The 15,566-nt window shown below is 34.1% G+C and overlaps 2 protein-coding genes across 3 annotated transcripts; both read right to left on the reverse strand.

The window, feature by feature from the left end:
• Positions 1–774: 774 nt before the first annotated feature.
• LOC120068319 (BI1-like protein) lies at positions 775–2,970 on the reverse strand. Its single transcript, XM_039020041.1, has 4 exons — positions 2,639–2,970; positions 1,567–1,680; positions 1,311–1,468; positions 775–1,164 (listed from the first exon to the last, which is right to left on the reverse strand). The coding sequence occupies exons 1-4, from the start codon at positions 2,892–2,894 to the stop codon at positions 958–960; spliced, it is 735 nt and encodes a 244-aa protein (XP_038875969.1). The 5' UTR covers positions 2,895–2,970; the 3' UTR covers positions 775–957.
• Positions 2,971–10,386: 7,416 nt separating this feature from the next.
• On the reverse strand, positions 10,387–15,238 carry LOC120068593 (protein ABCI12, chloroplastic). Of its 2 annotated transcripts, none has more exons than XM_039020411.1 (8): positions 14,608–15,238; positions 14,168–14,284; positions 13,785–14,021; positions 13,455–13,619; positions 13,230–13,332; positions 12,790–12,854; positions 11,821–12,019; positions 10,387–10,741 (listed from the first exon to the last, which is right to left on the reverse strand). In XM_039020411.1, exons 1-7 carry the CDS (start codon positions 14,965–14,967, stop codon positions 11,867–11,869), a joined length of 1,200 nt encoding a protein of 399 aa, XP_038876339.1. In that variant the 5' UTR covers positions 14,968–15,238; the 3' UTR covers positions 10,387–10,741; positions 11,821–11,866. The 2 variants fall into 2 exon arrangements, with proteins under 2 accessions (XP_038876339.1, XP_038876340.1); XM_039020412.1 differs by having other exon boundaries at positions 13,257–13,332; positions 14,608–15,233.
• Positions 15,239–15,566: the final 328 nt, after the last annotated feature.

A 15,566-nucleotide genomic window follows, 5' to 3' on the forward strand; every position in this document is an offset into this window, starting at 1 on the left:
TTGAAAATTAAACCTAATTTCTCTTATTTCTAACAAAGGTTAATTCATAGTCAAATTTTAAAAATAAAAAAATAAAAAAACAAAATTTAATTTAATTTTTTTTTTCAAAATTTAGTTGGGGTTTTCAACACAAAATGGGGTCTTAATTTTTAAAATTTTGACCTAATTTTTTAAATCATTGGTAAAATGTAGATAACTAAGTAAAGTGGAAGGAAAGACCAAATCATTATCAAATGATGCCTAAATTTTCAAGTGAATTATTAACTTTTCATTTTAAAATTTTAATTGATCTGTTAGATATCCTTTCAATTTCGTGTTAAGAACAAATAACCCCTTAACGAATCATTTGATATCTTATTGACAATTGTTGCTAGATTAAGCAAGTAACGTTCAAAGAAGGTTTTTAAGTTTAACGGAAAGAATTGAAAGGACTGAGCTAAATTAATATCATATTACTTTCTTTCGACCATTTTTCCATTTTAAAACAATCATTTAATCCGTGTGCATTCAAATTTCACGCGAATACCCGTGAATGTTCAAACCAACTTACACACTTCAAGACTAAGATCTAGTCTTTTCTCTATAATGTTTTCGAACTTGATAGGCATTATTCATTCTGCCTAAGGTTCTTTCTTAGTGAAGCGAGTGGGCAGGTGAGTCCCAATAAGAATAATGGGCACATCATCCCAATTTATCTTCCCCACGAAAACAAAGAAGCAAAACTCAAGCAAGTTCAATGAAAGTTTCATCTTAAGAATTTACAAACAAAACATATGTTATAACCCATTTTAGGTGGACAAATTGAACTAAAATATCAAACTTCATTCAGTCAGAAGAAAAGCTAAAAGCCAACATGAAAAATACTTCAGAGTACTATGTACTTTTTTGACCGAAAATTATTTTTAACCATACATATATATAAAATAAGCATCTGAATGACGAGAAAACTGTGTCCACCTAATTGTCTCCCTGTCTCAGCATCCGCAGAATGGTGAGGAACAGGTTCAGGATATCCAGATATAGAGTGATTGCAGCCCATATGTAGTCATCATATGTAAAGCGCTTGATCAGATTATCCGTATCATATATAATGTACCCCGAGAATATTATCGCACCAATTCCACCGTAAACGGCAGTAGAAGTAGGACCGAGAGGGAAGAATGCCTACAATTCAAAAACAACATAGCATACAATTATGAGTGCATTTTACATGTTACTTTCGTTACCCCCACGAGATGCTCATGCTAATATAAAACTAGAGTCACTAGAGCTAGTCCGGACTATGAAATAGTAAAGAGGGAGAAAATGACCTGAATAAAGCTAGTAAGGAGGAGAATCATTAGGGCAGTGAACAAAAATGGTCCAAGATAGCTGAAGTCCTTGCCCTTCTTTGAGGCCCAGAAGGTGTAGCCAGTTAAGGAAGAAACTACTGCTGAGGTCAAAATTAGTGCTTCAAGCACAATCCTGCCTGCAATTACAAGTACAGAATCACAAATTTCAATACCAAGACATTAAATGTTGCTTACACCTTATCATGTCTAAACAGTTTACTGCAGTTATACATACCATCAGTGTTGGCGCAGCTGACGCCAACTGTGAGGCTAAGAGTAGTCGTAAAAAGTCCGAGGAAGACGAGGTTCAGAGGGTGCTTCTGCCTGTAAATGTACATGGGCCATAATACTGCAAATATTTGGAGTTAGTGAATGATATTAAACCATAACGTTAACTCAGAAAAGAGATGATTCACATCAACAAAATTGATGGAAAAAGAATGTTTTTAAGGAAGACAAAAAACTAAAAAGAGTACAAAAATACAGACCACGGAAGACAAAAGGGCCTCCAATGAATTACAGGAAGCAACTCCATTTGTTGAAAATCAAGAACAAAGGATGAGAGTAAAATGACACGGGAATTGCAAAGTACAATATATAAGTTCTTAACAACCATCCCCTTCTTGGAATTGATCTGGATAGATACTGTACTAAGCGAAACCGTATGAACAAGCAACTAGAATGATACAAAGAAACGTCCATCACAATTTTATAGAAAGAAAAATCCCTCTGTTTGAGCTTCATCATCTGTGTTCAAGATGGCAATATGCCAACCAAAAGATGGCCCAGTAAGTCATGAGAACCCAACAAGATAATTGACCTTGATCCAATAAAAAAAACAGGGACGAATCCACTAAAAAATACTCTTGCATCAGCAATCATTCTGAATTTTCAAAGCATTTCCGGGCTCAAACGCAGAAAGCAGATTGCACAAAGAAAAGGCTAAAAATATATAATCAAACACATGCACAAACTACTTTCATCGTCATTAACAATCGGTTCTTGACGGTTTCTCTTGCTTAGAAATAAAGTAATCACGGATTGCATCGAAAGGTATTCTTCTGACCAAAGTAAAGAATCCTACAATCCACGAACAACAAAATTTTATCATCAAATTGAGCATCAATCACAGAAAACTCACAACGGTGACCATAATTCCTTATCAACATCCCAAATTCCGATCCAGGGAAATCACAAGAAGAATCCACACGATAAATCTGATCCACCCAATAATTTTTTTAACATAACCGATTAACAAATATATAAACCATGACCTTTCGACAGAGATTCGGAAATAATCAACTTACAGATTAGGGGAAGGAAGCAAAGGAACAGAAGAAGGCCAGAATTTCCCCGGAGAAGGTCGTTGATCGGAGAGTACAAAACGGTGACAGAGGAGACAATGGTGGTAAGCACGATCTGGGCCGCGAGAATTCCGTAGACCTTGCGAATGAAACCCCATCGGAGCTGATTCTCGCCATAGCTCAAACCTGGGTACAAGGTCTCCCCAGATTCTAGGTCTACTTCTCCACCCTTGCTACTCACGCCCGTGTACCCGAACATTTCTCTCGTTCTTGCTCCAAAATTTTCTTGCTGATTTTTCCCCAGAAAATTTTCTCTGAGAAACAATTTATTATCGCATCGATTTGCCACCACCACCGATAAGAAGCCCGACTGCCTTAGAATTTTGATCTACTTACCTGGCTGTGAACCTTGAGCATCACAGCCTTCTTCTGGTCGTTGGATGATTGCTAAATGTTTGTGTCGGTGTGTAGATCCGACGGTCAAGATCATCACGAAGAACTTAACGGTGATTGATTCGGTAGCACTTTTGAAGGGTGTCACGTCCTATCGGGTTAGTGGCTTGTGCCCATTGACTCGACTCGCAACTCAAGTTGATTTTGATGGAATTTAGGATTTTTTTGTTATAAACAAACAACCGTAGCTTTGTAAAAATATCAAATATTACTTTTTTTAAATATATAATACATAAATCAGAGTTTGGGTACTTTAGTAGTTATGAAGTTTAATAGAAGTTTGCAGTTAATAATATGTTTGAAAGTTTGTATTTGGAAGGTAAAATTGTAAAAATAAAGTTTTTTTTTTTTTTTTTCGCTAAATGTACTTGAGAGGATAAAGGAAAGATAAAATTTTTCTTAGAGGTATATATGAGTTGAGTTGGATTGGGTTGAAGATATTTTTCTTGGACCAATCTAAAGATTGGGTTGACAAGTCAAAAGATCCGACCCAACTCAATCCAATCTTTCAAATTTGGGTTGGATTGGATTGAGTTATCGGGTTATAATTTTTTATTTTTAATTTATCTACAACACATTTTTAAAAACTATGATCTCATAAAATTCATATATTAACCAAATATGTAAGAAATTTATTAAAACCTACCAAGACAAACAACCTTATTTTTAAAAGAAAAATATAAAAAAAATATCAAAGTAATTAATCCAAAGTAATCAAATTTTAAACAAAAAGAAATATATATTTTTTAATTGATATTTATGTCATTCTTATTGGGTTGTGTTTAACCCAAGTTTTTTTAGGCAATCCACGACCCAATTCAATCTAATCCAATCCAACAAAAATAGAAAAAATTCAACCCAACCCAAGTTTTTTTCAAAAAGTTACTTTTGTTTTTAAATTTGGCTAAGTATTCAACTATCGTACAAGAAATATGCAAATTATGGTAAGAAATGTGGATGATATAGGCTCAATTTTCAAAAACAAAAACAAAAAACTAAATGGTTACCAAACAGGACCCTACAGATTCTGTTTTTTTCCCACTAGTCCCTGAAAAAAATTCTAATTTAACTTTTTTTAACCATAATTATTTAAGCTAACGGAACAAAAACATATGTGCTATCAACTTCGAGATTAAAGGTTTGAAATTCTTACTTCATGTTGAATTATGTTGAAGACTGCCCCATGTAAGGCTTAAAGTCAAGGAGCACGCCCAAGTCCAAGGAAAAGTAGAAGGTGAGATAGGGAAAAGCATGTTCCATAAGGGGAAGTCAAAGTTCCGGGTTCTGGGTTGACCAATTGGGCTAGTAAATATTAAAAATGTCCAATTTCCTGTGGCAGGGATTCCCCAATTAGGCAGGGAATGTAGGAGAGAGTGGGGGGAAAAATTCTCCGTCTCCGTCCTCGCCCCCGCCCCCACCCCGTTCCCTGTTCCCCGTTCCCCGTTCTCGCCCCGATTAGTTTCTACATATTTATTTAGTATAGTTATCTAATGTTATGTTGTTACTATTATTATATAAATATTACATTTAAATTTCAAATTTGATTATTTATTGGAAAAAATAATGAATATGTTAAACTAAATATTTAAATTTAGATTATATACGTGAATAATTTGATTTATATTTATTTATTTCTATTAAAAAAATTAATTAGCTTTTTAGGCTTAAATTTGAGTAATTGATCTTAAAATTCAAATTGTCATGTAAAATTAATCACAATAAACAATTTAGATAAAGTTAATTATTTAATTAAAATTTGCTTGTATTAGTAATTTAAATTAATTGGTTTTTTTATTAAAAAAAAAGTAATGGGGAAAAATTCCACATAGGGAACTCGATCCCTGTGGAGAATTTCACGGGGATGGGGAATAGCATCCCCGGCCCCGCCACACCCCGTGGACATTTTTAGTAAATATATACCAATAAGAAAATAACCAAGTTGTCTCTGATGCCATGTAATCTCGAGTGTCGTAAACTACCTTAACATCGTTGGATCAAAGGAAAAACATTATAAATAGCCTAACTTGACGACATTGGGAAAAAGAAGAAGTAATCTCCAAAGGAGAGACCTGACCTTACTTTTGTGCTTAGTTGAATTATACACTTACGATACTAACTTATGTATCAAGGTATGATAGGCCTGGCACCACATCCATGCAAGGATCTTTCATGTAGGTCAACTCAAAAGGTGAGACCAGGCCAAGAGAGTGGCCTGAGGTCAAGCCCCACGAGGGGCCCATAATGACGTCAAATGCGTGCAAGATTCGAGCGTCAACAAATTCAATTGTAAAAAAACATCGTAATATCCTTAAAAATAAGAGACTTAAATCCTCATTGTTGAATTGACCTCCCATAAGAAAAATAAATTAAAATTTTTAAGGATCATTTGTTTGGTAAGAATTAAAATAATCTCATCCTCAACGCTCATCCTCGTTCGCACACTTTTCTTTTATATTTATGTCTTTCATAAAAAGCAAACATGACTATGATAATCACATATCTTCGGTATTCGATAATTCTGGTTATCTAAATTTTCAAGAATTTTATTTTTTTAAAAAAAAAAAATCCTAAGGGGGTGTTTGGTAACCCAACCCGAAGTTGGGTTGGGTGTGTTTAAATTACCCAACTACTGTTTGGATTACCAATAAGTACTAAATGGTGGGTTTTTGGTAACCCACCGTTTTACCATCCTCAACTCCCCGATTATTATGACGTGTTTTCATTACTCTCCCCTTTACTCACTCGTTTCTCTCTCTCTTCTCATCTCCTATCTTCTTTCGTCATTCGATTCATCTTCCTTCATCTCGTTTATTCTTTCTCCCTCTACCTCATATGGATTGTATTCTCCTCAAACTTCATTCTATATTTGCATTTTCTTGTTAAACCCTGTGTCTCTTCTTCAGTTTTCTTTGTTTGGCTATTTTTTTGTACATCTAGTAGATATGAGCGATTTCTTAGTAGATCTACTTATTTTTGTTGTTCTACTGCATCTTTTTGTTTAAATCTAAAATCTTTTGGAATATTTGGTTTCTAGGTTTGGATTTGTACATTTTCATCTCGATCTATCCTTGCTTGTTATTTTTTCTATTTTTTTTTTCAATGATACAGACTCGATTTCATGGAGACGGTTCACAAGGCAGATCTGTTGTGTGAGGTTTTTTTCCATTCGGATTTGTTGGTTTCCATTTTATGACTAGGATTTACGGTTTTTCTTCGTGTCTGCTACTTTTTTCGGTTGTTATATGTTTTCCCTCTTCGTCCCTAATATTTTTTGTCTTCACTTCTATTGCGTTTTTTTTCCTTGTCTCTAGGGTAGCTTTTTTCCACTTGTATTATATTTACCCTATTATTTTTTTCTCTCATTGATATCTTCTTCTTCGTGTGTGCTACCTCTTTCGATCGTCATATGTGTTTATTCTTCGTCTCTTATAATTTTTTCCGTTTTTGTTATGTTATTGCAACCAATTCTTTGTTATTTTTTCCCATTTTTATTTTGTTTAATCTCTGTTCTTTTTTTCCCTTCTGATATTTGTTCAGGTTTGTCTCTGTCTTCCCTACTTTTTTCCAGATTTCCTCTTGTCACTTCAAAAACAAACCACGTGTCCTTTCCTTGCCCTTTTTTTTTCCTGTTTTTCCATCAAAATTGGACATTGAAAAGAAGAGAGACTATGGTACAATGATGGCACATAATATAAATTTATATTTTGAAAACAAGATAGACCATGGTATAATGATTGCACATAATATAATGTGTAAAACTTTGAAATATAAATTTGATTGCACATAATTTTAAAAGAGGATAGATTATGGTATAATGTTAGGAGTTTTGATTGGGTCAACAATTTATTAAAAACTCATAAATGAAACCCATAATGTTAGTATACTTGAATTTATTAATACCTATAAGCCTTTAAAAAACCATAATCGAAGGATAGAACAACAACCAGCATAAGATTGGGCAGACTCGTTGCATGACAAACGGAGAAGTACGAACTAAAATTTGGATGTTAGAAGGAGGTAGTTGACGCCATATGTAGTATTAAGGGGTTGATTGAGGATGATAGATGCGACCTAATTGATATCATTGACATTGACATACAAAAGGCAGACCTCTTCCTTGTTGTACTGGAAGAGGCAAGGAAACTGTATTTAGATTGACAACCTAATATTTCAACCCAAAAATGTATCTTTTGTGAATTTGTTTTTTAAAACAGACACATGTTTGGCCATACAATATAATTTTTGTGATGTTCAAAAGAATGTAACTTTACTATATTATCACATTCTCAACATCATTATGAAATGAAGGGTAAATATTTCTATGTACAATTTCACTTTTACATAGATGATGCAATATTATATAAACATAAATTGTTAAGTTATTGAGTGCTTCAACGTTTATGTGTAGAACATGTTGATTTTTTTTATAATAATGTTAAGTTAGCAAGATTAATATATATATATATATATATATATAAAAAGTAATTGAAAGTTAAAAAAGGATTGTCAGTAAAAAGAAAATGTTCATTTTAATTGCAATATGAAACCATGTTTTTTGATATATAGTTGAAAATTAATTGACAATAGCAAAGGAAAAATAAAACCAATGGTCTTTACCAAATGCATCAAACAATAATTAACAACTCAACTTAACACTCTAAACACAGATAATTTAACTCTTCAAATAATAATAATCAATTCAATCCAACTTTTTGCTTTTATCGCACGCCAAACGCCCCCTAAAAATTTTGATGAATTAGAGCTAAGATGAAACTTTCACGAAACTGAGAAAGGTCTATGCTTTTCGGATCCACCGTTGAATTTTCAAAACCATTGAAAACTTCGCCGGATGACTTTGTCTTGGTTACTTATAGGCTATAGCAACAATGGGAACTAAAAGTGCACTTAATCGTTTCTCTTTCATATTTATATTATGATTCATTAAAAAAATAAAAAAATCGAGAAATTTTCCCAAATTAAAAAAATGTCAAACGATTTATAGAAATAATAAAAAAATACGGCTTCTATCAATATCTATTAGTGATAGAAATTGATAGAATATATCATTGATAAAAGCTTACTGAAGACTATCGTTTCTATGAGTGATAGAAACTGATAAAAGTTTAAAATGATTAAATTTTGCTATTTTATCTCCTACAAATAAAAGTAGAAAACTACTTTTAAAGAACATATAGTTTGTTTAAAAATTAAACTAAGGATGTTTAGGAGTTGTCTAGGGGATTGACTTGAGATAGGATATGTGTTTGGGATGCATAGTTGAGTTTAAATGTCTATGCAGTTTTTTTGAATTCTAAGGCCATGTTTGGTAACCATTTGATTTTTGTTTTTATTTTTTAAAATTAAATCTATTTAATCCATGTTTCTTTCTTTCTTGAGTACAATGGTTGAATTCTTAGCCAAATTCCAAAAACAAAACTAAATTTTTTAAAGCTACTTTTTTTGTTTTCAAATTTGGGCTAAACTTTTTAAACAATTGGTGAAAAGTAGATAACAAATGAAGAAATTCGGAGGTGAGAATAGTGTCTATAGGCTTAATTTTCACAAACAAAAACAAAAAACAAAATAGTTATCCAATAGGACCTAAATAATCTACTTTTTATGATTACTATTTTTGTCTTGAATTTTTTTTATTTAATAATGAATAAAATATAAATTACAATTTTTTTCTTTTATTTTTTTAAGCTTTTCTTTCTTTCTTTCTTTCTTTCAACAACAATTAACCTATTACATTTCTCGTAGAAATATGATTAAATAAAATGAGAAATCAAAATTTTTTGTTTTTAATTTTTCTCCATAAATTTTATCATCTTTTTCTTCTTGTTCTTCTTGTTGCACTTTACTCTATCATGATTTTTGTTTTTTAATTGAATCTCCCTCATCATCTTAGTAGCCAATAGAATATCACCACATTTCTAACAATTTCATTTTCAATTCCTTTAAGTTTGGAGGATATCTCCATTTTTCATTAATTTTTGCAAGAAAATGTTTCGGGAAAAAACTCTATTTTATAGATTTTTTTTTTTGTTATATGTTACATATTTTTCCAAATATTCTTAACACTCATTTGATATGTGAAATTCAATTAAAAAATATATATTCTACAAATTTCTATGTATAAATAGTGCACTTAATATAGACAAAATACTATTATTTATATAATTAATAATCCTACAATATACTTTAACAATCATCAGTCTTATAATAATCGGAAGTAGTTGAAGTTGATTATCGAAGATGATTTACGCTAGAGTTTGTAATCAGAGGTGGTTATCGGAGTCTAAAGTTGGTCGCATGAATGTGGTATTGAAGGAGATCGTCGAAGTTTATCGTTGGAGGTGATTTTCGAAGCCTGAATTTGGTCGCGCGAAAGTGGTTGTCGAAGTTGATGATCGAAAATGATTTTTGTCGAAATTTGTAGTTGAAGGTGGTTGTCGAAGCCAAAGTTAGTCGCATGGACATGGCATTGGAGTTGGTTGCCGAAGTTTGTTGTTGGAGATGGTTGTCGAAGCCAGAGTTGGTCATTGGAGTTGCTCGCTCGAAGGTGGTCATCGAAAATGATTTTTGTTGGAGTATGTAGACGAAGGTGGTTGTCGGAGTCTGAAATTCGTTATCAGAGTTAGATCACATAAATGTGGTCGTCAGAGTTGGGTCGCCAAAGTTATCACCGGAGATGGTTGCCGGAACTCGAAATTGGTCTTCGAAGTTGGTCGCGGGGAGGTAGTCGTTGAAGTTAGTCACCGGAGTTGTTATCAAATGTGGTTGTCGAAGCTCGGAGTTGTATCTGAAGTGGTTGCGATCGAGCCCAGAGTTGGTTCCTAGAGTATGACAACGATAGTTGCTGACAGTAGCCGATGGGTGGAGTCATTGAAAACATAGAAAGAATGGAGGGTTGGAGTAAGTTGAGGTGAGTTTGTAAAATATACAACTCCACTAATATTTGAAGTTGATTGGCCAAACATTAAGTTGGTATATTATACCAACTCAACTCAACTCAACTAACTCATGTTTGTGAATCAAACATCCCCTAAGATTTCAAAAAAGACATCTTAAAAATGTAAAAGAAATTTCTAAATATTAGGAAACAATTTTTTAAAAGAATCCAAATCCAAAGTGTTGTTTATCTAATAATTTAATAAGATTGCGACATTATAGATTTTTTTTCCAACAAATATAGGGATGAAGGATCAAATCTTCGACTTCTATGGAGAATTATCATGTCAATTACCTAGCTCACTTGACAGCTAGATTTATGAGAGTGAAATACCTTGAATATAAGGTGGTTTCAAATTTTTGTTTTTATTTTTTTAATTATTATTTTGAAACAGCGGGGCCTCATTAAATAATTTGTCATGAAGTAGTTATTTCCCACTAGAATAAAACAAACAGATTTTGAATACATTAGTTTCCTACAATAAAGAGAGAGATTCCCCTCCCTTGTCCTACCGAATCCATAAAGATCTTCACTTCCGAAGTATACAATCAAAGGAGCAGAGGAACATACCCTTCTGAACTCTCTCTCAATCTTGTACAATTTGAATCCACCCAATGAACTTTTCACGTCCCATCTAAGAAAAAGCCATGGGACGAGCAATATGAATCTCTAGGTTTGAAGAAACAGGTATTTATTTCCCCCTGTTAAACCAACAAGCAACCAGAAATCAGTTACGATCTCAAACTTCCATTAGCATAGAGATGTTTTGCTCACAATTATATTAACTTAAACGTTTGAAGATGAGAAGCCTAAGTCATATAGCTATGGTACATTGTAATTTCTTCATGGACATTGCAATATAATTCTATCTTTTAGTCTATTTGTTTATCTGTGTTATTGAGTTCTTTTGTTAGGAGGTATCCTAACAGAGTGTTTGGGTGCTGAGTTGAGTATTGAAGTCTGAATTAAGACGTCTACATCTAGGATGCAGAATTATTTAGCTGGAATTCCTCGATAAATGTGCAAAAAGAGAAATAAAAGATAGTGAAGTTTCTCGATAAACGTGCGAACTTCAATAATGAATATTATTGAAGTTGATGGAGCTGAGTTATTTAACACCGACTACTTATGAAATCAGTGGGTCAAACACCCCCTAAAGGTTATTGCAAGTAACATACAGATAGAGTCACTAACATGAATGTAGGTCAGCTGTTAAGATATAATCATTAAATACTACACTTTCGCTCAAGGTCCAACGTTTAAATCTTCATTCTCACATTTTTCATATTATTATTTTTTAATAACCAGGAGTTGATACTTTGCTCCCCTAAACCCAAAGGCATCCGCACCCACCCCAAGCCCAGGCCTGAGAACATCAAGAATTTTTGGTATTAGGTTCATTCAAACTTGGGACCTCTAGGTCCTCAATCCCTTGTCAATGCCATATTCAAAAGTTATAGATTGTTTCAAACAAAAGGCTTTCAAGGAACAATTATACGAGTCTAAACCATCCATGGGTTGGCCTAGGGGTAAATAAGGGAACATCCCTTTGATAATGGACTAAGAAGTCATGGGTACAATCCATGGTGGCCAACTGGCCAACTGGCCACTTATTTAAGATTTAATATCCTACAAGTTTCCTTAACATCCAAATGTTGTGGGATCAGGCAGATTGTCCCGTGAGATTAGTCAAGGCACACATAAACTAGTCTAAACACTCATGGATATCAGAGGGAAAAAAACAATTATACAAGTCTAATTAAGAGAGAAATTCACTTACAACAGCTTTAGCAGGGCGAGAAGATAGCAAAAAGTGGAAGCTGGTATCAAATGATGACGTTGTCGAAGAAAAAAGAAGCACTGATGACACCAAACAAGCATAACAAGGAGAGAATATTTGCCATTCTGCTTGATGAGTTTGATAAGAAATATAGCTTGTGATTGCTGCTATCTCCTCGGAAACCTCTTACGATCATTGCCTGCAGCGTGCGTAAGACATTGTGTCAAATTTTGATCGACATAAACGGACATAAAGCAACAAAACAAAAATGTATAAAACATCATTTGAAAGGCGTAGTGGAAAGATACCCATAGGGGTAGCTATGAGTTTATTACGTCGAAACAACATGTGCCACAAATAAAGGTCTATTATTAAGATTTTCAGCACAGTATCCCAAGGCATCTCTACACTCAGGTAATCGATATGGATTTTCCAAAAAAATACAACTTTAAGCGACCGATCAACTCATAAATGAAAGAATACCAATATCTGGAAGTACGACCATAAAATAAACAGAAAAATGAGAGCTAAAAAGTCATAAAAATGCATTCATTTTCTATATGTTCTCGTCCATTTTGCAACCTTACCTTATTTGCATAATCAAAATTTAATTTTTACTCTAGGTGATCTTGATAGTCAATCTCTACTTTTTTCTTTCAGTGGCCGAGGGAGGGGAGTGGGAGTTCCACTTCTTGCATTATGATCATGGCTCACTCTACTAATTCACAGAGCCTTTGACCACTCCAAAGCTAGCTCCAAAAGACAATAAAGACTCTATTAAGTTTTTAGCCTGGGGTATGAACCAAGACCTTACTAAGAACCCTGGGGTATCTTGATAGTCAATATGTAAAGAGGTCCTAAAATAAAATTAATGATTAGAAATATTTACCACTTTAAAACACAGATAAAGAACAGATAAAGCATTCAGTAATTGAAGAAATGCTCAGTAATAGGCAGTGAATAGGTTACCTGAGAAATCTGCTCTGCATGGGTAAAAATATTTTTAAAGATGCGACGGAGATAAGTAAAGAAAACTGCAGGGTCAACCAAGACAACCAAAATAATCATCAATGATACAAAAATTTAAACAAAAATACTTTGGGATGAAATGTGCAACATATTAGCATGAAAAATAACATTGAATATATTGAACTAGTGCGCAATACTTTCTATACTGAAGTGCTTCAAATCATGAAAAACACGTTAAATTTGAGGGGGGGGGGAAATGATCCCCCGGAACTAGAAGTTCATCAGGAGAATCTACATGATTGATAGAAATAGAATTCAGTGTAGAATTGAAGTGACGTGCTGATTGATGAAGTGTACATTAATCATTTCTAAGTCTACAAACCATGACAAGAGTTTCCCCGAGCAACACAAGTGTTCAGTTAAGAAGTTTGGATGTATACATGTTGGCAATGTCTCTGGATGCTTACCATCAACCGTCTCCATTGTGGTCAACATTTGCCAGTTTATCCTGCGGGATACAACCCCTAATGCAACATTTCGAACCTGGCAACACATGATTCCTTTTGTAAATGGCAAAAACATTGCAATAACAATGCCACTAACAATACTATTAAAGATTTATCAATCATCAGAACTACTTTTCCAGTAATTTATTAATAGTTTACCTCATCAAACACAAGACTGACGAATCTCAAAGAAAGTAAAAGCGTAAGTGTGATTTCAGCAACTGGAACACCAAAATACCCCAAAGGAAGCATAAACCAACGTATCGCAAATGCAAGTTGTTCAGGGGCTGTGGTTGTGAGGCAGAGACTTGCACTTTGGAAGACCTTCGAGAAATATCAAACCAAGAGTTGAGATCTCTTCAGGCAACTATAAGCCAATTAATTCAACCTTGTTTACTCCTCTTTTCCTCATCTCAATACCCCTTTCAAATAATGTGTATAGGGAAAAGAAAATAACATGCAGCTGATAAAAAATAAGATTCAACTTACAACAAATGTTAAACATGCTGATGTACTTGCTATTGACAAGCCTTTCCTCGTAAAAGTTAAAGGGCCTAGCTTTGCAATTAAATATGAGTAACCTCCCAAAGATGAAGGGAGCTCAGGCAATCCTATCATTCCAGGTGGAGGAGTTCTTGATTGGATGAGGGGTGGCACACCGTCCGCACCCAGTCCCAACATGACGAACAAAATTCCTGAGAGTATAGACACTCTTCCCAGTTGGTCCTAAAATGTTAGAGAATCCCTCCACAATTATCACATTGTTCAATCCAGTGGGATAGAAATGTTAACCATAGGCATTACCAAGGTCCTAAGGATCCATTGATTGAAAGAAAAATAGGGATAATATTTGGCTTTTGAGCAAAGTGTACCTTCCATAACTCGGTTGGAAGAATCCATATGGATAGAAAAGCCAAGAAAATCACCAGTCCAAAACGAATAGTGATGTTTGATCTAGCTGGTAAAACAACAAGAGCCAACAGCCATACCTGTCAAACAAAAATAAGCAGTCAACTGGAAATCATAAAAACAGTTGTTGGAAAACCAACAAAGCCACAGTGGAAGAATTTGCAGATCGTGGATGAATAAAATATGGGACAAACTTCGTTACAAAGAACACGATTAGTCAAGTGACCGAGCTTGTGAAGCTCTGCAGCCAACAAACATCCAAGATTTTTGCATCGAGAAACCATAAATTACTTAAATCAAATAATAACAAGATTGTAGGAAAAAACTAAGCACCATTTTCACAATAACGTGCTGCTTAAAGAGAGAATCAGAACAAGAAATGTCCAGAAAATTTCTAATTTACCAATTTAATTCGCGGGTCTACAGAATGAAGAAATGTGACTGGCGAAGAAATGAACTGGCTGATGGGGCTGGCGGTTGCACCGGCAATCAATCGCAACATTTTGTCGGCAGCTAAAGCTCCATTGGGTAACCATTTTAGCCATTTCTCAGTTCCAGCATCATCATTCTTAGAAGCTCTAACTCGAAAACTTCTGTTTCCCACTGGCTTAAGGATGATTTTCCAGTAAACAGACGGTCCAACTTTGCCGGAATTTAGGGCTGAAATCGAGGTAAAAATTGGGGGCACTAGGGCTTTGGGAATATGAACGGGGGACGGAAGAGAATAGGCGACTGTTCGAAAAGAACTGTACGGAAAGTTCATGGAGGACGAGTCGATGAAGAAGAAACTGTGCTCTCTCTTTGGGAGTTTTGTCTGTTCGGTGCCGTCGGAGTTTCTTCGGGATATGGCGGGAATTCGTTTTCCGGCGATATTGTGGGATTTCTCCTAATCCTTCGAACGTTGATAAGACGACAGATCGTCTCGATCAAATTCGTCGATGTGTCGTCCTCTTCTCTCTCTTTCTCGACGCAATTTTGGAAATCCCGAAATAATCCGGCCGGCTTGGTTCGGTTCTTTCCGTCTCAAAAGATATACAAAAGTTGTTTGTTGGTCAAATGATCACAAAAACTCGATTATTTGGGGAGCTCATGATTATTGGGAATCAGATTTGAGTTTACTGTAATTGTATTTAGATCGCAAGATTGAAATTGGATTTGATTTGATTTTTGTTATTGATTTATTTAATACTTTTTTTTCTACAATGAACTATTAATATATCCTAATTTCATGGATTTTAAAATACAACAAGCTACCTAAGTTTGAATTACTCTTTTTTCTAAAATTTCTTTTTTTATTGATATTGTTATTTTTTAAAAATAAACTTACTACTAATAAAATTTCTTTTTTTTTATTGATAAGTT

Source organism: Benincasa hispida, chromosome 12, assembly GCF_009727055.1.
Source record: "Benincasa hispida cultivar B227 chromosome 12, ASM972705v1, whole genome shotgun sequence".
NCBI lineage: Eukaryota > Viridiplantae > Streptophyta > Magnoliopsida > Cucurbitales > Cucurbitaceae > Benincasa > Benincasa hispida.